General features: G+C 56.2%; 5 protein-coding genes across 5 annotated transcripts; 2 read left to right on the top strand and 3 right to left on the bottom strand.

Moving 5' to 3' along the window:
- Positions 1–294: 294 nt before the first annotated feature.
- Positions 295–2565, top strand: IUM83_19534 (uncharacterized protein; the record flags this gene model as incomplete). The annotated part of the gene is made up of 1 exon (XM_067944586.1): positions 295–2565. One exon carries the CDS (start codon positions 295–297, stop codon positions 2563–2565), a length of 2271 nt encoding a protein of 756 aa, XP_067784734.1.
- A 5232-nt stretch (positions 2566–7797) lies between these two features.
- IUM83_19533 (Nascent polypeptide-associated complex subunit alpha-like protein) lies at positions 7798–8379 on the bottom strand (the record flags this gene model as incomplete). Its single annotated transcript, XM_067944585.1, has 1 exon — positions 7798–8379. One exon carries the CDS (start codon positions 8377–8379, stop codon positions 7798–7800), a length of 582 nt encoding a protein of 193 aa, XP_067784728.1.
- Positions 8380–8837: 458 nt separating this feature from the next.
- On the bottom strand, positions 8838–9405 carry IUM83_19532 (Ribosomal protein L21; the record flags this gene model as incomplete). Its single annotated transcript, XM_067944584.1, has 2 exons — positions 8838–9047; positions 9121–9405. 2 exons carry the CDS (start codon positions 9403–9405, stop codon positions 8838–8840), a joined length of 495 nt encoding a protein of 164 aa, XP_067784733.1.
- A 342-nt stretch (positions 9406–9747) lies between these two features.
- IUM83_19531 (DNA polymerase sigma) lies at positions 9748–14495 on the top strand (the record flags this gene model as incomplete). The annotated part of the gene is made up of 2 exons (XM_067944583.1): positions 9748–14301; positions 14385–14495. 2 exons carry the CDS (start codon positions 9748–9750, stop codon positions 14493–14495), a joined length of 4665 nt encoding a protein of 1554 aa, XP_067784732.1.
- A 5028-nt stretch (positions 14496–19523) lies between these two features.
- Positions 19524–19953, bottom strand: IUM83_19530 (Macrophage migration inhibitory factor; the record flags this gene model as incomplete). The annotated part of the gene is made up of 2 exons (XM_067944582.1): positions 19524–19718; positions 19786–19953. 2 exons carry the CDS (start codon positions 19951–19953, stop codon positions 19524–19526), a joined length of 363 nt encoding a protein of 120 aa, XP_067784705.1.
- Positions 19954–20467: the final 514 nt, after the last annotated feature.

Genomic DNA, 20467 nt, shown 5'->3' with positions numbered 1-20467 from the left:
AGTTCACAAGTGACTATCTAAAAGCGTAGTTCGCTACGCGCAAACTTGTATATCGGTGGAAGAATGTCCAAACCGTTTCTCCAGGATCCAGGAGAATCTATGGCCGCGTTCTTGTGTCCGCCTGTTTGAAAGACTCGCGCCGCCCGCCCATTGTTTCGTAGGCACACATTTTTTGTAGGTTCCATGTCTAATTACGGGACGGCCCGTCTTGAAGCCCCGTGTCGTTTTTACAGCCAGCGCTCCAGGCTCCAGTCAAATATTGAAGAGCTCAATCCGTCACAAGTCGCAGATCTCATGGCGCCGCCCGCTCCGCCGCCCACGCCGCCGTCCGCCCCGCCGCGCGCGAGCGTGCGCGTGTACGTTGGGGGTCTCCCGGCAGACGCGCGCGTCCAGGAGCTGCGCGAGCGCTTCGGGCGCTTCGTGGGCGCCGCGGCGAGCTGCCGCCTGACGGACGTGCAGCTGCCGCAGCCCAAGGCCGCCGGGCCGTTCGCCGGCGCGCCGCGCGGCTTCGCGTACCTGACGCTGCAGGGCGCGGGCGCGGAGGAGCAGAGCGAGAAGCTGCAGAAGACGTTTAACCGCACCAAGTGGCGCGGCTGCGTGCTGAAGGCGCAGGCGGCCAGGCCGCGCGTCGAGCAGCGGCTGCAGCTCGAGCGACGCGAGCAGCAGAGCAGGACGCAGCAGGCGCGCGCGCGCCGGGAGCAGCAGCAGCTGCTGATCAACACGCCCGCGGCGGCGGACGAGCTGCAGCCCCTGAAGGTGGCGGTCGAGTTCAAAGGCAGGAGGACGACCAGGTTCCCACAGCTGCACGAGCAGGAAGAGAAGGAGAAGGAAGAGAAGGAGAAGGAGGAGAAGGAACAGGTGCAGGAGGAGAAGGAACAGGTGAAGGAGGAGAAGGAACAGGTGCAGGAGGAGAAGCAGCAGGTGGAGCAGGAGACGGACGTGGAGACGTCTGAAGAGGAGCAGGAGCAGGAGGAGAGTGAGGGTGAGGAGAGTGAGGAGGAGGAGGAGGAGGACGTGGACGTGCTTGGGGAGGAGGACGTGGAGGCCTTTGTGCGGCAGATGGAGGAGGAGGCTGCGAACGGGGTGGGGACTGGGGAGGAGGACGTGGGGGAGAAGAAGGAGCTGACGAAGGAGGAGGCGAACGCGCGTCGGTTGGCGGCGTTGGAGGCCAAGCAGCAGCGGAAGAAGGAGGAGAAGGTGGCGATCCCGGCGGCGGGCGAGCCCGTGGCGAACAAGAAGATCACGTTCGATGACAGCGGCAATGAGCAGGAGCCGGAGGAGGTGGCGGAGGAAGGCGCAGGCGTGATTTCTAACTGGATGGACTCGAGTGATGACGAAGAGGACGCGGAGGCGGGGCGTGCAGGGCGCAAGACGTTCGACTTTACGGACGCCGGCGACGCGGACGCTGAAGCGGAGGCGGCGGATGCGGAGGCACAGGCGGCGTTCGCGCTGCGACCGGAGTTTGTCGGCGAGAAGGGTAAGAAGCTGTTCGAGATGCAGAAGCGCTTCGGAGGCGACTCGCGGTTCCGCCTGGACGCGCGTTTCCTGGAAGAGGAGGCCAACGAGTACGGCGGAAACGATGTGGACGAGGAGGAGGAACAGGAGGTCGACGAGGAGGCTACTGCTGAGCTGCAGAACTTCTTAGACGAGGAGAACCCCGAGGAAGCCGCGCGGCATGCACGCGAGATGCGCGAAGAGGAGGCGGCTGCGCTGCGCGTGGTGGCCAAGCTGTTTCCGGATGTCGATGTGACGAGGTTGCAGCGACGAATGCAGGAACAACGCGCGCCGAAGGACCCGCTGAAAGAAGCTGCATGGATGGGAGAGCTGAAGCGCTACGATCCGCGCGACGCTCACGCGTGCCGCGAATTCGAGATCCCGATGACGACTGGCTTATCTGGAGCTCAGAAGAGCGAGGAGGAAGCAATTGCTGCCCCCAAACGGGAGGAGAAGGAGATTCCTACTGGTGGTGATCGTTTCTTCGCCACCACCGGCGACTTGAGCAATCTTTTCTCGCGTGTGCGTAAGAACTCGGAAGACGGTGAAGAAGGTGAAGCTGCGCTCGATGGTGTGTTCGGCTTTGGTGCTGCTGCTAATGAGACTAGCTCGGAAGTCCCGTTCAAGCTCAGCTCTCTGTTTTCCTTCCCTGTCGGGGAGGACAAACCTTTGGCTGCTATGGGTGAACAGCTTCTCGAAGACGAGCAGGAAGAGGCTGCGCCAGGCTGGGCATTCTCCCACCCCACAGATGACCATGAAGACGAAGCTATGGCTACAGACAGTGAAGCCGGCGATGATGTCCAGGAGGAAGAAGATACGGCAGCGCAGACCAAGAAGCGCGTCAAGAAGAGCCTGGAGGACTTCCTGGCATTCGGTAGGACTTTCATCGGTGGCGAAGCAGTGGAAGACTGGCCCGAGCGAAGGAAGAAGCTCACATTGGACTACAAGCGGAAGCGGCGTGATGCCGTCAAGATGAAGAAGCGCCAGAACAAGCAGCAGAACAAGGCCAGCAAGGCCAAGACAGAGGCCGCCGGATCGGGAACTTCCAAGTGGAAGAAAGCCAGGCTCTAATTGGAATAAATACGGGCGAAACATCGTTCGCTCAAATTGCACTTCACGTATTGCAACTGTTGCAGCAGTTCTGAGAGATGTTACGTTCATTTGCCTGACACTACCATGTACATGGTGGCCTTGGCAACTGCGGTTGGATTGCGTGGCGAGGCAATCGTCCTGGTAGTAGATTCGGTTCTTCGTGATGATGAGGTGGTTGTTCCTGCTGAGATCGAACCCGTCCGTGTTTTTGGCGACTACATCTCCGGCACTAGAATCGAGCGTAGGTGCGGAGATGGTGGTGTAGTTGGAATTCCAGATACTGAAAGTGCGGTACGGCATAGGAACCTACGAAGAAAAACGTACCTGAGTGAGCAGCTTACCATAGGCGCAAACGTGGAAATGTGATTTTGGCATTGTGTTGCAAGTCCGTCAAATTCAGTGTGACGCCAGCGAGTCGACGATGATGGAGCTGCACTCTTTCAGTTATACTAGTGACGATGTGTTCGTTCAAAACTGGTGATGAACCGGTAACAGGTTTTTAGGTCAGTTTACGTTGATGCCGATTGACCGAGTATTCTCGATAATATCAAACATCTATTGTAAAAAAGTACGAGGAAAGAAGGTGACCCAGTTCCGACAAAGGGGGTGAAGCACTTGCATTTCCCAAATATATGATTTTGCATTAGAACCGGCCGTTTGCGTGGTGCGTATTGGCAATGGTGTGCCCGCCGCATTTGATTCTTTTGGCCTGCATCTTGCTGTAAATAGTCCAAGGTCAGTGCCTAACGAACGTTCTGTTGGACATCCTGTATCTAAGAGTCGGGTGCTCGAGAGTATGCGTTGTTTGTTTAATGTACCCTAGTTTCATGCATGGACGATAACTAGACCGGAAAATTGGACGATAAGGACGGTAGTAGCGCCATTAAAAAATGTCTCCTACCACGAATCTCACGAGACAATAATAATCTCAGAGTAGGTGTGATGAAGATAGCGTGAGGCTTCACAGGTAAGGTCAGAAGCGCCACGGATAAATTCACAATCAGTTTTGTTTGTCGTGCATGCATGTATCGCGTGCGTGCTTTCACTGACACGGGTGAGTTATAGCTGAATAGGATATCTCCTTTGTCAGAGTTGTCGAGCCAATGTCGCGCAAGGGCTCGTCGCTGGTTGGGATGTGGGAGGCAACGCAGGTGGAGCTACGCGGGACCTACTCGACCGGCAGAGTAATCGACCTGGCCAAATACATTCGCAGCGCCGGTTGGATGCGAGTGGTTGTGGTTGTCATCGGGGCCCTAGTGCCATGTCTGGTAGTCACGCTACTTATCGACTTTCTGCCGCTTTCCAATCCGTCGGAGGGGATCAAGGCCAACAAACTGTTCTTGTTGCGGGAATATTACTGCTTCGTGGTGATGACGCTTCTCGCTATTCACCAATTTCGCACGGGGGTGCGGACGGTGTTATCGTACCCTACGAGGCGACTTATTCGAGACACTCTGGTGGTAGCGGCGCTCACAGTTGGCGGTCTATATGGCGCCATCGTGTGGGTTGGCTTCCCACTGCCATTTACAACACTGCTGCTTGTGCCTGTGTGGTTAACGCTGACGGTAATTCCAATGGGGGTCCAGTGGGCGAGAGATCTCCTGAAAAACCCGAAGGCGGTAACGATGCTCATCAATATGGTCAAGTTGTGGTTGTGCGACTTTCTGCTGGTCTTCATCTACCCACCCTATTATTACGTCTTCACCACCCTAACGGGGAAGGCTCAGACGGGATTTACGCTGCTGCTTCCACTGATCAAACTGCTCATGAGGAACCTGTTCGCTCGAGCTGTCGGACACCTCGGTGATGAGACCCCAGTTCTCGTGATTTTCAATGCCGATGTTTTTGGCTCGTTGTTCGTTGCATATTGCATGCAGTGCTCACCTTCAATTTGGTCAACAATAGTACTCATGGTGGTGGATATTTGTATGATGGGATTGTCGCTGCGTGATATTGAGCACGCGCGCAACGGTTTGGGTGAACTTGAACGGAAAGTCGATGGCGGGTACATGTGGAGTAGTTACCATGGCACGGTCGGTCATATCAGTCTGGGCAGCCGCATGCCCACTACACTCGAGCGAGCGAGCATTCTCCTGGAGGCGCAACAGCATGCAGACGGACCACGCTCAACCCGATCACTTGAGCTCAAGCAGGTGGTATCAGATGGCGAGCATGGGCAAGAAGGACCAACATTACTCATCAAGAACGCTAAAAGAGAGTTCTTCAGGCATGAAATTCTCAGATCTCTTGGGTCAAGCGCTCGTATACATCCAGGTGCTGAGCAAAGAAGCAAAACGGTTAAAGAGAATATTCGATGGACAGGAAGTCGTACGATGAGCGTCCAGGAGAGGCTGAATTACACACGAAAAGTACGACGCTTGCTATACATGGCGGAGTTCCTTCTCCTTCTCAACTACGTCGAGGTTGCCATACCGCTCGTCTTCTGTACGTATGACCGTCATCATCGGGAATCCCGATGTGTTGAGGTATGTCGTACATAGTATTTATCTAATTGCTCGCTTTGCTACTTGTTTCCCACCCGAAGCCAGCTATCTGGTCGCCACTTATCACCTTCCTAATCGCGAGTATTATGCGATCTACGACGGCATCGTCGAAGGCCAACTCATGCAAACGCTCACGAATGTCCTTTTCTATTGCTTGCTTCAATTTGTATCACTACTGCTCTTGGTCTTCATGCTCAAGCGTATGCTGGGCCTGTCGCCAGTCCACCAGATCGCTTTTGTGCTGGAAAAGCAAGTCGACTACGTGCAGATGTGCCTGGTCTTCTGGTTATTCTACAATGTTCAGAGCTCACTGAAGCACTTGGGTAGGTCGGACTATCTTTCGGTGGACACCACTAAAGGGAAAATCCTAACCGTTCCATTTACAGGCTATGACTACAGCTTCCAGTTCGCTTGGCTATCAAATTCACCGGAATCGGCAACAAACGGGAATGCATCTTCGTAGTATAGGACCGAGGCATCATCCCAATGATGAAAGCTCGATATCTCTTGCGGCAACTTGCCGCAAGAGAGACAGCCGGCAAGAGGTCCTTCGATCGTAAGAGCGCCAGTGGCAAGCCCAAAGGCGAAAAACGGCGCAATTGACATTTTAGTTTACTCAAGTACATTGTTTACGTTCACCATCGCCAACAATACAGACAGAACAAATACCTTGTCCGGGACTTTTACTCTAACGCGTTTTGTGCCATTACACATCTCCTGTGGCTCGCACGGTCCGCATTGGATCATTTTGGCCTGCATCTTACGAACGCTCTGTTGGTCATGCTGTATCCAAGGTGTCGGGTGCTTGAGAGTATGCGTTGTTTGTTTGACCTGCCGGTATATCTCTGGCGTCGTCTACATATCTTCCCAGCCTTCGCGAAGCCCAAGCTTTGCAGGTGGTATCATTTTTTTTTCCTAAGACCAGGCAGATACTCAGTAATTTGTTACTGTATGTTTCCCCCGAAAAGCGGACCCCGCTTTTCCTGTGCTGTGCTCGTCCGTTTTGCTATCGTTTTTGTTCAAAGTCCCTAATGGCGATCGGTACTCCAAGTTGAAGTTCGTGTGGCATGTACCCGAGCTCATTCGTGTTCTCGATACCCTTGGGGGGCTCCAGAACGTTGAGGTGTGTACAACAACTACGCGAAGATACGAAACCTTCTGTAAAGCTAAGTAGCGGCCTGTCGATACAGGTAAGCAAGGGACCGAAAGGATTGGTGATGTTACATCGACAACTAAAACAAAGTGACCATGCAGAACGGCAAACATCGGGCCTCCAAATCCGAACAGACAACCTCGTCATCTGTTCCTTCCGCCTTCCTCATCAGAGCAACTGATTTCTCTAGCGGCGCTTACACAAAACTTGAGCATCAACCCTGCAACTGACGCTGGAGCTTCTCCTCCTTCAGTGTCTGTGTGAAGATCGAGGTCGTCACTTCATCCTCATTCATCAGAACAATCAGACGCATCGTCGTCGCCGGATAGTCGTCAATGAATTTTAGGCACTCTGCCACGATCTCTTGGGCTGCAAGGTACTTCGGATAGCGACCAGGGCCCGTCGAGATCGCCGGCATAGTGATCGACGTCACTCCAAGACCATCAGCTACCATGAGCGCGCTTCGAACGGTTCGCCTTAAATCCAATTGATGACTCTGAGTAGGCCAGCGGTGGTGTCTGACGTCTGGGCCGACTGCGTTGATAATGAATCTACTGGAAAGCTTTCCTGCCGTCGTCCACATCGCACACCCAACGTGCATTTCTCCGTGATAGTAGACCCACTCAGTGCTCTGCCGCTGGATATCCAGGCCACCTTTGCGGATGATGGTCGCTGCTAAACCGCTCTCGTGTTGCAGCAAACTGTTTGCATCATTCACGATCGCTTCAGTGCTCCAGTCCGTCGGGTCGCCGCGCATCACCAGAAGCCTCGGCTTCTCACCGTTGCCAACTTCTTTGCATGGTTTTCTTCGCGTGCTATCGAAAGCAACAGTAGGCGCATACAGGCGGCCCAAATGGCTCGTAACTAAGCGTCCCTCAATACTTGGACGTCCCTCCGTTCGGCTTGCAGCCGAAAGTCGAGACACGGGCAAAGGGGTTCGTCTTTGGCGTGGTACATCGTCCATCTTACCCCACGGCTTCCCTCTTGTACTGTTTGGCATTAGGCACTGCTTCTTCCACGGGCGCTGCGGCTCCCAGTCTCTTTTAGTCTTCTTGTACGCGCCTGCAGTCGCCAATAAAGTCCGATCGGCGAGACTCCGCCCGAGTCCTGGGATTTTGTCGTCTGGTATCGCCACAGCGGCGAGCGCTGCCGCCGTCTTCGCTTCGACGTCCTCGTCGCTGTCGAAGTTGAACCCGTCGTCGTCACTCCCCGCGGCCTCATCCAGATCCATCCGCAGGCGCTTGGCCCGGGGCTTGGCTTTGAACGTGAACTTCATCCGCGCAATCGCTCTTTTCCCCATATCGCGGAGGCCGCGGGAGATAATCCGTTCCCATCAAGTTGAAGTGAGCGAGTGACCCAACCAAACGGCCAGAAACCATCAATCAGTCTGTCCAACCGTCCACAGCATTGCACGATTACTATAGCGGCCGCGCACCTTCACGCACAACCTGCCGGCCTCGACTGACGCGCAATTGGCTGAAAACCCAAAAAGACATTTTCCATTGGCTTTTTGACGACGACAGAGGTCCTATAATACTAGTTGTATAGTCGCGCTTACATGGTGAGCTCCATGATGGCGTTGACGATGTCGTTGTCGTTGGAGCGCAGGGCGGCCACGGCCTTGGCCTTGCTCACGCCAGCCTGGCTCATGACCAGCTGGATGTCCTTGGCGTCGATGCCCGAGTCGTCCACGTCCTCGTCGTCCTCCTCGGCGGCGGCGGCGGCGGCCGGGGCGGCGGCGTCGGCCGCGGGGGCCTCAGCGGCGGGGGCCTTGAACTGCTGGGCGGCCAGCGACTGGGCCTGCGCGTTCAGGTCCTCGATCTTGGCCTCGCCGAAGATGACGTAGGTCTCGCTGACCGTGCTCTTGAACACGTCCGGCTTGGAGATGACGAACAGCACGTTCTTGTTCTTCTTGATGGTCACGCGGATGATGCCGCCCACGGGCTTCATGCCGAGCTTCTGCATGGCCTTGCGCGACTTCTTCTCCGAGCGGTTGTGCTTGCCCTTCTCGGCGTCGGCGGCGTCCGGGGCCTCCTCGAGGGCCGGGATCTCGTCGTCCGAGTCGACCTCCTCGTGGTGGTGGTGGTCGTGCTCGTGGTCGTGGTCGTGGGCGTGGTCGTGCTCGGGGTGCGCCATGGTGATCCGAAGGGGTTGCTGACTCTTTGGGGATTGACCTGCTATAGGCACGGGAGCAAGGCTCAGGCTCGCGCTGGGCCAGTCGTCGGCCATTCGCACTTAGAAGAGGTTATTGCGGACATAGGAGACACACAAACCTGAACCAAACATTTCAGAACAGGCGTAGGTGGACGTTCAACGACGCAGCTGGAGGACACTAACGCGCCTGGGTGTTTTTCGACGTGTTTCTTGTTTCCTTCGCTGTTATTAGTCCGCTGGGTGTGTATGCGTGCATCCACAAAGGTTGTCGACGGCGCAGTACGAGCTATCGATGCTGTACCTGGGCTGTGTTGCAGCGATGTGCATGCTGTCGGTAGTTCTCCTTGTAGATGCCAGCACCTGCTCCTGCTCCTGCTCCAACCGCTTCCCCTGCTTTGCCTGCTTTTCCCGCCCCCGTGCCTGCCTGTCTACTGTCCCGCTTACGCGTCGATGGGGACGATGTCCGTGACGCGCAGCACGGTGACCTGGCGGCGGAAGCCGTTCCAGCGGCGGTAGTTCTTTCGGCGCTTCTTCTTGAACACGTCGATCTTGGCGTCCAGCGTCTGCTCCTCCACGCGCGCGCGCACCTTGGCGCCCTCCACGAGCGGCCGCCCCACGATCGTCTGGTTCACGTTGCCCAGCAGCAGCACCTGCAGCGCACCAATATAACCACTGAGTTAACCAGCTACTTAATGAGTTAACCTCCAAAGCTCCTCCGCGCACCTCGTCGATGTCCATGATCTCGCCCACCTTGGCGTCCTTGATCTTCTCGGCCACGACCACGTCGCCCTGCGTCACCTTGTACTGCGTGCCGGCCAGCTTGACCACGGCGAAGTAGTCCTCGGGCTTGATGGCGTCGGCGGTCACCGGGTGGTCCACCACCGAGAACTTGGGCGTCTCAGCGGACGAGGACGCGAAGGCGCGAGAAGACGCAGACGCAGACGTCGACACCAGCGGCGATCGCCTCGCGCACGCGCGCAGGCTGCGGGCCAGAGCTAGAGACGCCATCCTGTCGCTCCTATCTAAGTGGGGACTGCGCTTATCGGGCGCATCGTGTGGCCGGCAGTCTTGGTGCGCAGCGATTGGCCGACGCCCGCGGCGAAAATCCGTGATTGGCCAGAGCTTGACTTTCGGCCGAAACTTGGTGTGGCGGAACATCAACCCACGCCAAGCGGCGGGCCCAGTCAGCCTAGCCTCCCCCTGCCTGCGCCGTTAAAGCCAAGCGAAGGCGACGACGCCGAGCAGCAAGCAGTGCGCACGCAGCTGCCCGCCCGCCTATATTAACACTGTGGGGGCGCCGGGAGAGAGCGCGCGCCGCACCACCCGTCAGCCACCGAGCGTGACGCCAGCATGAAGACGGACAAGCCCAGCCAGCGCAAGAAGCCGCCGCAGCTCTTCGACGCCGTGGACGCGCGGATACAGATCCCCGTGGCCACGCGCATGAAGATGCAGATGAACCTCAAGATGAACTCCTCCTCTTCTGCTTCCTCCTCTTCCTCCTCCTCGGAGGACGCGCGCCTGCTGCGCAGCGGCATCGACCAGTACCGGTCGCTGCAGCACCTCACCACATCCGCCGCCAGGGCGCGCGGCTCGGCCGAGCGCGCCGCCGAGCGCGGCGTGGCGCTCATGGAGCGCCGGCAGTTCGGCGCCGCCGTGCCGTACCTCACAGAGGCGCTGGACGCCGACGGGGGCGGCGTGGGCAGCGTCAAGCTGCTGCACCAGCGCGGGCTGTGCCACCTGGCCGCGCACAAGTTCAAACCGGCCATCGAGGACCTGTCGCGCGTCATGCAGCTCACGCCCAAGAGCGCCGAGCTCTACGCCAAGCGGGGCAAGGCCTACGCCGCCCTGGGCGAGCACCACGCCGCGCTGCTGGACTACAATGAAGCCATCAGCCTTGCTGCTACTCAAGGGTTACTTCACGACCGCGGCAGGAGTGATGGTCCCACTTCAACGTCCCAGCTGCAGTTGCGCGCGCTGTACCTGGCGCGCGCCCAGGTGTACAAGGCCATGAACAACATCTCGCACGCGCTGGAGGACCTGGGCCAGGCCGAGAGCTCCGCGGGCGGCCACCGCGACGCCGAGCTCTTCCACGCGCGCGCGCAGCTGTACCTGCAGTGCCACCAGGACGTGCTGGCGCTCCCAGACTTGGACAGGTTTCTGGAGCTGCAGGAGGAGGCGGAGGAGAGCAGGCACTTCGACGCGTCGGGCGGCGTCGGCGGCCTCGCGGGCTTCGGCGCCCCGCCGGAGATGGAGGCCGAGCCCCGCGCCAGGATGCTGGACGTGCTGCTGGAGCGAGCCAAGCTGCTGCAGCGCCTGGCGCAGGAGGAGGACGCCAGGGAACGCAAGGACGCGGAGCTCGCGGCGGTGGAACAGGGGCAGGCAGCAAACAAGACGCCCAAGACGGGAGCCAAGTTGGCCTACACGGCCGTGCCGCCCAAGCCCGAGCCGTACCGGGGCTTGGAGAGCCGACGGCTGGAGAAGCGCGCGCTGCAGGATTATTCCAGGGCCATCGAGCTGGAGGCCAGCAATGTGGAGACGTTCCGGTTACGAGGGGAGGCATTCGTGCATCTGGCCAGGTATGATGAAGCGCTGGCGGACTTTGCCAGCGCGCTGGAACTGGACCCGCATGACTTTCAGGTGAGTATGGCTCGCGCGAAGCTGTTCCGACAGCGAGGAGACCTGAAAGGCGCCGTGCAGGAAGTCACGACGGTGCTGAGAGTGAACGGATTTTTCATTAATGGGCTAAAGCTGCGAGCGCAGTTGTATGAGGAGCTGGGCGCTATCCAGGACGCGGAGAAGGACTACTCGTCGATTATTCACGCACACTTTGACAAACCCGGGATTGAAGATGCTGCTGCTTCCGGTAAAGTTACGATGGAGCTGGCTTCAGGTGGGACGCTAAATCTAGGGGGTCATGGAGGAAAATCTTCCAATACGTCTGGGAAAAGTGGCAAAGCTGGCGGGGGTGGGAAGATCACTAGCGAAGTTGCGGCACAAGCACTATTGTGTCGGGCACGATTGCGGTTGGCAAGTGAGCAGTTTGACGCGGCGGAGGAGGATTACTTGGCGATCTTGAAATCGTTTGCCAATAACATGGAGGCGCAGTTGGAGTTGCAGGAAACCCGTGAACGCAAGGTTGCTTTCGAGGAGCGACAGCAGCGCGAGGCTGTAGCCTGGCTCGAGCAAAACGCTGACGAAATGGATGGCGGCGGTGTATTGAATGCCAACCATACCACGTCCGGGAAGAACAAGAAAAAGAAAAAAAAGAAAAAGAAAAAACCGAGCATTGGCAGCGCTACGAATGCCAGCTTGAACGGCAAACCGCAGCCCCCGGCTGGTTACATGTTGCTGGAAGATGAGGAGGAATTGCTTCAGCAACAGCAGCTGGAAGAGCAGCAGCGGATACAGCAGCAACGTGAGCTGGAACAGAAACAGAAACAGCGCGGTGAAAGGAAGGACACGAAAAAGGAGCAGCCTTTGTCTCCTTCGCGTGGAAAAGATGCACCGGAACCTGAGCAAGAAGGCCAAGGTGCAGAGGCTAAAACCCTTGTGGAAGGTGAGGCGTTTGAGCAGGACGACACGGGGTCAGCGGCAGCAATGCTGTCGGAAGAGAACGTGACATCGGATAAAATTGACAAGGATCACGAGGTCCCGCCAGCTGAAGAGAAACAAGCTGATGGTATGGCCCAAGAGATTGACGAGAAGCGCGGTCAAAATGCAGCTCCCGTTGTTACGACTCCCCCATCGATAGTGGTGGCGAATGTTATGACGCGAGACGAAGCCTGGGAAAGTATGTGGGACGAGGAAGCTGACGAACCGTTGGAAGCAGGAGCCGTTAGGATACAAATCCGAGCGCAGTCTAGTGATATCGTGGAAGATCACATGATTGAGAGCGCATCCTCAATAGCTGACGCTGCTTCTTCAGGCGAGCTTGAAAGAAGCTCGGTGATTGAGGATACTGCCGATTTGGAAGATACCCCTGTTAACGGCGACGACGAAGCTAACGATGAGGCTTCTGGAAGTAGCGACGACGGGAAGGACAGCCAGGGCAAGGCCAAGGCTGTGCTTGTGGACGAAAAATACCTGAAGAAGCGTGAAAAGCAGTTGAAGAAGTTGCGAGCAAGTCTGCAGCGTGCATCCGATGAACGTGACAAGAGCGCAATCGACGAGGCGCTGGCTCGTGCAGAGCGTAAGCAGATGAGTGATGCGCTGCAGGAGGATATTCAGCGAGCTCGTGATGTTCTGGCCAATATGGCTGCAGAAGCCCAACGGTTGCACGAAGCTTTGCCTCCAGCTGCGCCTACATCAAAGCCTACGTCAGAATCGGACCACGGACGAATGCATTTACACACAGTGACTCCAACGACGTCCCTATCGAATGCTAGCCCCGGTGCCTCTAAGCCTCCGTCACTCGTGATTCGGCCTATCGCTTACGGCCAGGCGCTACAAGTTGCAGAGCAGCACCAGCAACAAATTCGTGCTCATCAAAAGCTACTGGAGGAGAAGGATGCTGAAATTGCAGAGCTCAAGAAGCTTTTGGCGCAAAAAGAGCAGGCCCCCACCGACCCTGTTCCGCAAGAGGACGCTCGGAGCGTGGAGACACGGGCTCATGCAAAGGCTGCTGCCTTAGCACGTCGTGTGGCGCGCTTGCGAACTCAGTTCCCAACCCAGGGTGCTGCGGCTCGTCAGGCCGATGCGTTGATTGAATGGATGGGCCCAAGTGATGCTGCAGACCGTGTCCGGCAACAGGTTCTGTCTTTTGTGCAGAGGATAATAACCGCGCATTTCCCGTTGGCAGCAGCGCCGTTGTTCTTCGCTACCGGATCCTACCCTATGAAGACGTATCTTCCCGGTTCAGACCTTGACATTTGCCTGCTGGTACCACAAGAACTGGAGTCGTCGTGGTACTACATTGTTACACAGGCGTTATGTCTTGCTGGAGGCAGTGGCGGGGCAGGAACTGTGCTAGATGTGGGAAATCCGGGTGGTTCTGTGGATGGAAGTGGCAACAGCTCACCTTCTGGGCCTGCTAGTGGTGGTGTTGGAAGCGTCGGTGGCGCATTGCTGTTGACAAACACGGTGCGCAATGTGACGTTCATCAACGCCGACGTTCGGGTAGTTAAGTGTACGGTGGACAACATCCCTGTGGACTTTACGGCGAATCGTGTAGGAGCGTTAGGCGCGGTCCGGTTGCTAGACGCCATGGCGGTTCGTGTTGGGCGGCAGCACTTGTTCAAGAAGAGCCTCATCCTCATCAAGGCTTGGTGCACGCATGAGTCCAGCCCATTCATGCAGGCGGCGTCGGTGGAGTCTGGTGGACTGGGACCGTCGGTGGTTCCGGGCAGCGCACCGTCAAGTGTGATGGGTGCAAGCCTCGGTGCTCTCTCTACGTATGCGGTGAATACCATCGCGATGGCGCTGTTTAACCAGTATGGCGACGCTCTTACCCACCCGTTGCAGGCGCTGTATTTGTTCCTGGACCGGTTGGCCGAATTTCCTTGGCACGAGTCTGCATTGACGCTTCATGGTGCTGTGCCACTGAGTCGTTTGGCGACGACGCCTCTGAATGGGACTACTCCGTCGAAGTCAAAGCCGAAGACTGCAAAACTGGACGGCGGTGACGTTGAGGCCATCCGAGACACATTGTCCGATCAGTTCGGAGCATTTGATGCGGCTCTGAGAAGCAAGGTTGCTCCAACCGGTTTGTTCCCGATCCGAGCTTGTAACATTGTGGACCCGCTTGACGACAAGAACAATTTGGCGCGCAGTGTGTCGGCTGAAGGTTTCCCCGTCATGAAGCGTGCTTTTCGCCTTGCAAGGAACCAGTTGGCAGCGATGCTAGCGCCTCGTTCGTCTCATAAGGATGACGATGCTGAGTTGCTGAGCGAGGAGACAGGGAGCGATGTTGGCATGGCGTTTTTCTCGCGGTGTTGGCAATTGTATGGGCGTGGTGACGGGTGGCGACCGGATTTGTTGATTCACCCAAGGCAGGTTTGGCACGGCAAGGCTGCCTCAACGTCGAGTTCTGGCTCAACAAAGAAGAGCAAGGTTTCGCCTCGACCTCGTGCAGCTTCGTCGTCTCCTGTTCAACAAAATAGCGACGAGGACGAAGATCGGCGCTGGGAGTCATTGTTGCCGAAGTTGGACGCTGGCGCTGTGAATGCGTTGTTGCTGCAGCACCAACAACTACAGCAACAAGCGGCTGCAGCGGCGGCGTATCACGGCGCGATGATAGCGTATCAGCAGCCGTACTATCAGCAGCAGCAGCATGGACCTCCCATGAACTCTCCTGGAGGCCCAGGCCCGGTGGCGGTGACGAACGGAGTTGCTGCAGGGGTTGCGCCTGGACCTGGTCCTGCAGCTACGGAACAGGGCCCGTACTACCAGCCAGCGCTACGTCGACCTTACGGAAGCCCTGGTGGTAATAGTCAACGCTGCAAGTCGCCGCCGCCGAGAACCGTCGGTTCTCAAAATGGGAAGACCGCGATGGGAGGTCGGAGGTTCGACTCGACATCGCCGCAGCGCACGTAAGCTAGCAACGCTCGTAGTAAGATATATAGACAATAGGTAGCAGGGAGATGCAGGTTGAGCGAACGATGCTTCGCCCGTATTTATTCCAACTAGAGCCTGGCTTTCTTCCACTTGGACGCTCCTGATCCCGTGGCCTCTGTCTTGGCCTTTTTGGCCTCGGTCAAATGACTCATTGGAACTGTACACCTGTAGTCACCCGCTGACAGTGTTGGGCTGTAGGAGGGTGAGGTCACCAGGCCGATTAAAACATGGTGGTGGATGCGCCGGGTTCTACTTCCGGTTGTCCACGATGTCGTCTTGAGGCTCTACTTCGGTAACCTGACATTGAGCGCACGACTATTCTATCTGAGCGCAATATCGCCGCTGGCGCAACCCCGGTTGCCTGGCTATCGAGACTGCTACGCATTGCTTCTTCGAGTGTGACCGTCCAGGGGTTGTGGCAGAAGATATGGGAACCATGAACTCCAGCTTTCGATGCTCCCTCGGGTGGAAGCTGCTGATCTTCCCGTCCGACCGCGATGTCCATGACGAATGGCGCCATCTTCGTGAGATTCTTCTCATTTTATGGCGTATCCACCCAGCCATGGTGTTCCACGCGCTATAGCGACTCCGGAACGATATCTATTTCCATTCCCACGGGGTGCGTGCGATCAGCCCAAACATTCCCCGTAGCTGCTCATTTCGGCATCACCTCTATCGCCGATCAACCGAGTTTAATCTTGATAGTGACGAGATCAGGACAGTCTTGCGCCGCCTGGGGTTCCCTGAACCTGTTGACGACGACGTTCAACTCGCAGTTACGCGTGTAGGGATACCTCAGCCTTAGGTTTGATTTAGTTTCGCTTAGCCACTGGCTAATAGCCAGCACTACGGCAAGTCTACCTCCCAATTAATCAACTTCATTCTTCTACTTTTGGCCTTGTCCTGCTGCTTCCGTTTGTAGACCAGTGGTCTACAAGCGGACGGGTTCACTGGTCTAAGACCAGTGAGTGCGTTGGAGGCAAAGTACTTGGTCGCTTGCACCTGTCCTCGTTGTCGTCGGTGTGGTGACCACATCGGTGACGAAACATCGTGCGAACGGACGGATAATGGGAAGCATGATGCGTTCATCGGTGTGCCGCCGGGTATGGCTGTCTCCTCGACTGGATACGATTTCTCTTGTCGCTAGGGTTGAACAGGGGAAGCCATACTACTTTGCTGCTGCTACAAGATAATTATCTTTTTAATTAAGGAAGGGGATGAACCGTGAAGTTCTCAAATACCATCTTAGTTGTGCCACCTCCCGCATGGACCCGGATGTCCACCATTGTCACCGCTAGCTAAACTATTTCTTAGGTAAGTAGTTCTTATCACTCTTTAGTGGAGTTCGACACCTAGACACCATCATCATAACTTTGCTAAAAAGCTCTTTGAAAAAGTGGGAACTGTTTGACTACGGCGTATTATCACCTGCAGAAATGCACCATATTGTCTAGGCAACTCTGTCCGCTATGAAATGTGCACCAAAACAGCAATGGGATCGCATTAACTGCTCAGTTCTCCAGGACGACGCGGTAGCGCGCACGACCCTGGCGAACCATGTCGAGGCCCTCGTTCACCTTGGTCATGGGAAGCTTCTGGATGACTGGGCGTACGTTCTTCTCCGACGCGACCTTGAGCATGTCCTTGACGTCCTGGATGCTACCGATAAAGCTGCCCATCCACTTGATGCCCTTGCCCACCACGAAGAAGGGCAGGAACTTGGCCTCTCCGTTCGGCACAGCCAGCTGAACCAGCGTGCCCCGTTTGCGGATCAGACCCAAGTACATGTTGTACGGCATGTCAGGGGCATCAGCCGTCAGCAGAAGCATATCAACCGACTCGGCAGCCTTCTTCTGGTCTTCGGGGTTGCTGAGGTCGTAGAACTCTTCGGCACCGAGACCACGAATCTCTTTCTCCTTCGACGACGAGCGCGAGAAGGCCACCGGGGTGGCTCCCAGAGCACGAATGAACTGGATGGCAAGGTGACCCAAGCCGCCAATGCCGATAACTCCAACGCGGTCGCCGGCCTTGACGTTCTCACGGTTCAGCGGGCCAAATACCGTTACACCCGCACACAGCAGCGGAGCCGCCTCAGCCGACGGGATGTTGTCCGGGATCTTGAAGGCGAACTCACTGTCGAGACGAATGTACTCAGCGTAGCCGCCGTACGTCGGCGTGCCATCCTTGTACGAATGGTTGTACGTGAACACGATGTCCTTGCAGTAGGCATCGGCTCCGTCCGCGCACTCCCGGCACTCGTGGCCCTGCTTGTTCAGGCAGGCCAACACCTGGCAGCCCACGCCAACGCGGTCACCCACTGCCAGGTTATTAACATTGGGCCCCGCCATCGTCACCTCACCGATGATCTCGTGGCCAGCCACCACCGGGTAGTTCGCTGGACCCCAGCCGCTGTCCAAGGTATGCACGTCAGTGCCGCAGATGCCGCAGTGGGAGATCTTGACTTCGATGTCCTGGTCGCCAAGCGGACGCGAGGTGTACTGCCACGGTTTGCACGCGCCGGTCGAGTCGAACGCAGCGTAAGCGTTGATGGTCTTCGGGGCAGTTGACATGGCTGTCGTCGGAGGAAGTGGGGTAGAAGTGGGTTGTGCTGAAGCAGGCTAATCGAGGAATGAGGACTGTGCTGTTGGCGAGGTATCAACGAACAAGCACTGTAGCTGCGCCATACCTGATCTCGTTTGTGCAGCGTAAGCTTACGCTATAAACGCATTCTCGTAATCGAGTGGAGAATCGTGTTGGGCTTTGAAAACCTGTATTACATGTCCAGCTTGGCCAGCATAATCGACACCGTTGACGATGCCCGCATTCCACTGTTTCGCCAGCGGGTTACTTTATCAGATGACGATGTTTTGCTGATTATGGAGTGAAGTATTTTGGGATTAGATTTCTGGGCTCGAGCTGTTCGAGTCGAGCATGTCTCCATGGCCCTCTTTTGTTTTGCTTTCAACTGCGCTGAAATACGTTAATGGACAGGCACATTGTATCATCGATCGCAATCCAAGGCGTCATGGTTTCTAGTATGGCGCTATGGTGGCAAACTCTGCATTGGTTCTGGCCACGCATTGATTTAACTACAACTGCTAGATCAGACGATTTATCCCTCCAGGTAGCACTCAAAGCCGATATAGCCCTCGTTGCCCTTGGCAGGGTCCCAGAAAAACTCATAACTACGCATCGGGTTAATCGGCCTGCTGAACGGACGAACAAGCTAACCAAATCTGCAGTACCACTACGCAACACTCCCTCAGCCGTTTCACGTGTAAAGCTGTTTGAGGCCATGACCACGCCGCCGAAAGCCTTCTTCGCATCAAACACCGTCACGAGGCGGTTCTTGCACGAATAGCCAAAGCTAACGCCGTCGAGTACTGACATCCGCCAAATCGTGCGTGGAGAGGCGCTGCATGGCGTAAGTGGATATCTCGAAGTTGTCCCCACTACATATGCCGGCGAACTGGCCATTCCGTGGCAAACTCACCCCCACTCGCCCCGCTGGGAACACAATCTTCACCGCCTCGACGAGTTCGTCCAGGAAGCGAAGCGGTTCTCAAAAGAGCCCCCGTTTTGTCCGCTCGAAGATTAGTGCACGACTACAAGAACTGACCGACCAAGTATCCATTCCCAGCGTGGATTTCAACACCGTCGAACCCCGCGGTCTGGGCTCATTTAGCACTGGAACGGCACTTGTCAATGACCCTGGGGATCTCATCCAACGTCAATGCTCGCGCGCACTCGAAACCAACGTGGTTGCCGTTCACGTTGCGAGTTTGAGCGCCTTCCAGTTTCGTTGAAGGACACGAGACCACCGCGTTCTCAGAGTGGAAAGACGGCTGGGACTAGCACCCCATGTGCCAGGGCTGGAGGAAGATCTTGCCGCCCTTGGCGTAAACGCGCTGGGCGACCCCACACCAAGCCTCCTCCTGCTCGTCGTTGTAGATCCGAACCAACCGGAAGCCTGCTCAGCGATGACACACGCTTCCGAGACGATCAATCCGGCCATGGCGCGCTGTTCATACTAAACTGAGTTGCTCTCTGTCACCACGTGTGTTCTTAGGTCGAAGCGTGCTCGACCGGCCAGTCCGAACACGACGCGGTTCTCGAGCGTAAGACCCTTGGCAAGCTGCAAAGGGGTGAAGAGAGAGAGAGAGAGAGAGAGAGTGAGTGAGAGAGAGTGTGTGTGTCTGCATTGGATTCCATAGGTGGGCGAGCATCAGAGGAGTTGCGAGTCGTAACTGGATTGTAAATTGAAAAATAAATGTCGTTTCCCAAATAACTCCACGACTAAATGCTCACAAACGTAGAGAGATTATGAAGATCGTTGATAAGCTATCGCTATCCTCACGATTAACGTCCTAGATACTTGGGATAGATTACAGGTCTCACAGTGAAATACCCTAGGTGATGCGAAATTACTGTTCTTGGCTACGCTTCAATTCCGTTTGATAATTACTCTGTGAACCATTGAGAAGAAGAAGCCTAGAACTTGTTACTCTTTAGAGGTACATGGGAGGCGTAAGTTTCCGCAGTCGCGTGGGTACGAGAGAAACTGGAAGTCTGCCTCATTTGGTAGGAGGGATGACCGTCGTGCCGGCCGCACCCCAGTTGCCGACCGTGATGTCTTCCAGCACCACGTAGATCCTCTCCGCAGGCACCTTGAGCTGCTCGGACACGGTCTTGGTGAGAGCCGCAATGGTCTTGGGGTTGCGCTCCGCGCCGATGCGGCCGATGCAGCGAGCGTGAACGTAGGCTGCCGGCTGATTCGATGAAGCGAATTTGATGTTAGAGTTCAGTGACATGGAGAAACTGCGTGCGGAGACCTACCTCTTCGTTGAGCTGCAAGAACATGGGCACTTCCAGGTTCAACTCCACCATCATGAAGACAGCCGGGAAGCCGAAGGACTCCTCGAGTGTCTTGGCGACAGCGGCACTCGCGGCAGCCTTGTCGACGCTGGACTTGAGGACGTTGCTGGTGATGGAGGCGTACGGCATGTTATCTGGGGTGAGGTGTTGCTGGCGTAAAGCGAATTGAGAAATGACAACTCGTGGCACATGTACCATTTAAAGGAGGCGGTAACGAGGGTCCTGCGGAGTTTGCGAAGCATTCTTGTTTACGGTGGCGCGGACAAGTGCAGATGTTGAAGCATTCGTCCTTGCCATGATTACGATGCGTTGCCTGATTGTGGACTATTCTACCACCAATGAAACCACATTCGTAAGCGTACATAGATTTTTTATATGAATACACTATAGTCCACGGCGGGAACAACGAGTCCGTGCGCATGTACAATCCCGCGACTGTCATTTCCAGCTCAGCCAGCACTGCGTTCAACGTATATTGAAAGCCGAATGCAGTTGGTCAGGTCAATCTACAAGCGAAGTGCTCGCACCATCGATGGCAGATCGAGATTATCTAGTCGATATAATATCGGCTCGGATCATCGAAGTGTGCTGATAATGGGGAGAGCTGGCGCAATGCCCTCGATGTATAGTATCCTTCCTACTT

The sequence above is a fragment of the Phytophthora cinnamomi genome (genome assembly GCF_018691715.1).
Source record: "Phytophthora cinnamomi strain GKB4 chromosome Unknown Contig86, whole genome shotgun sequence".
Lineage (NCBI taxonomy): Eukaryota > Oomycota > Peronosporomycetes > Peronosporales > Peronosporaceae > Phytophthora > Phytophthora cinnamomi.
Note: the sequence above shows the minus strand (reverse complement) of the source record. Positions and strands in the feature narration are given on the sequence as shown.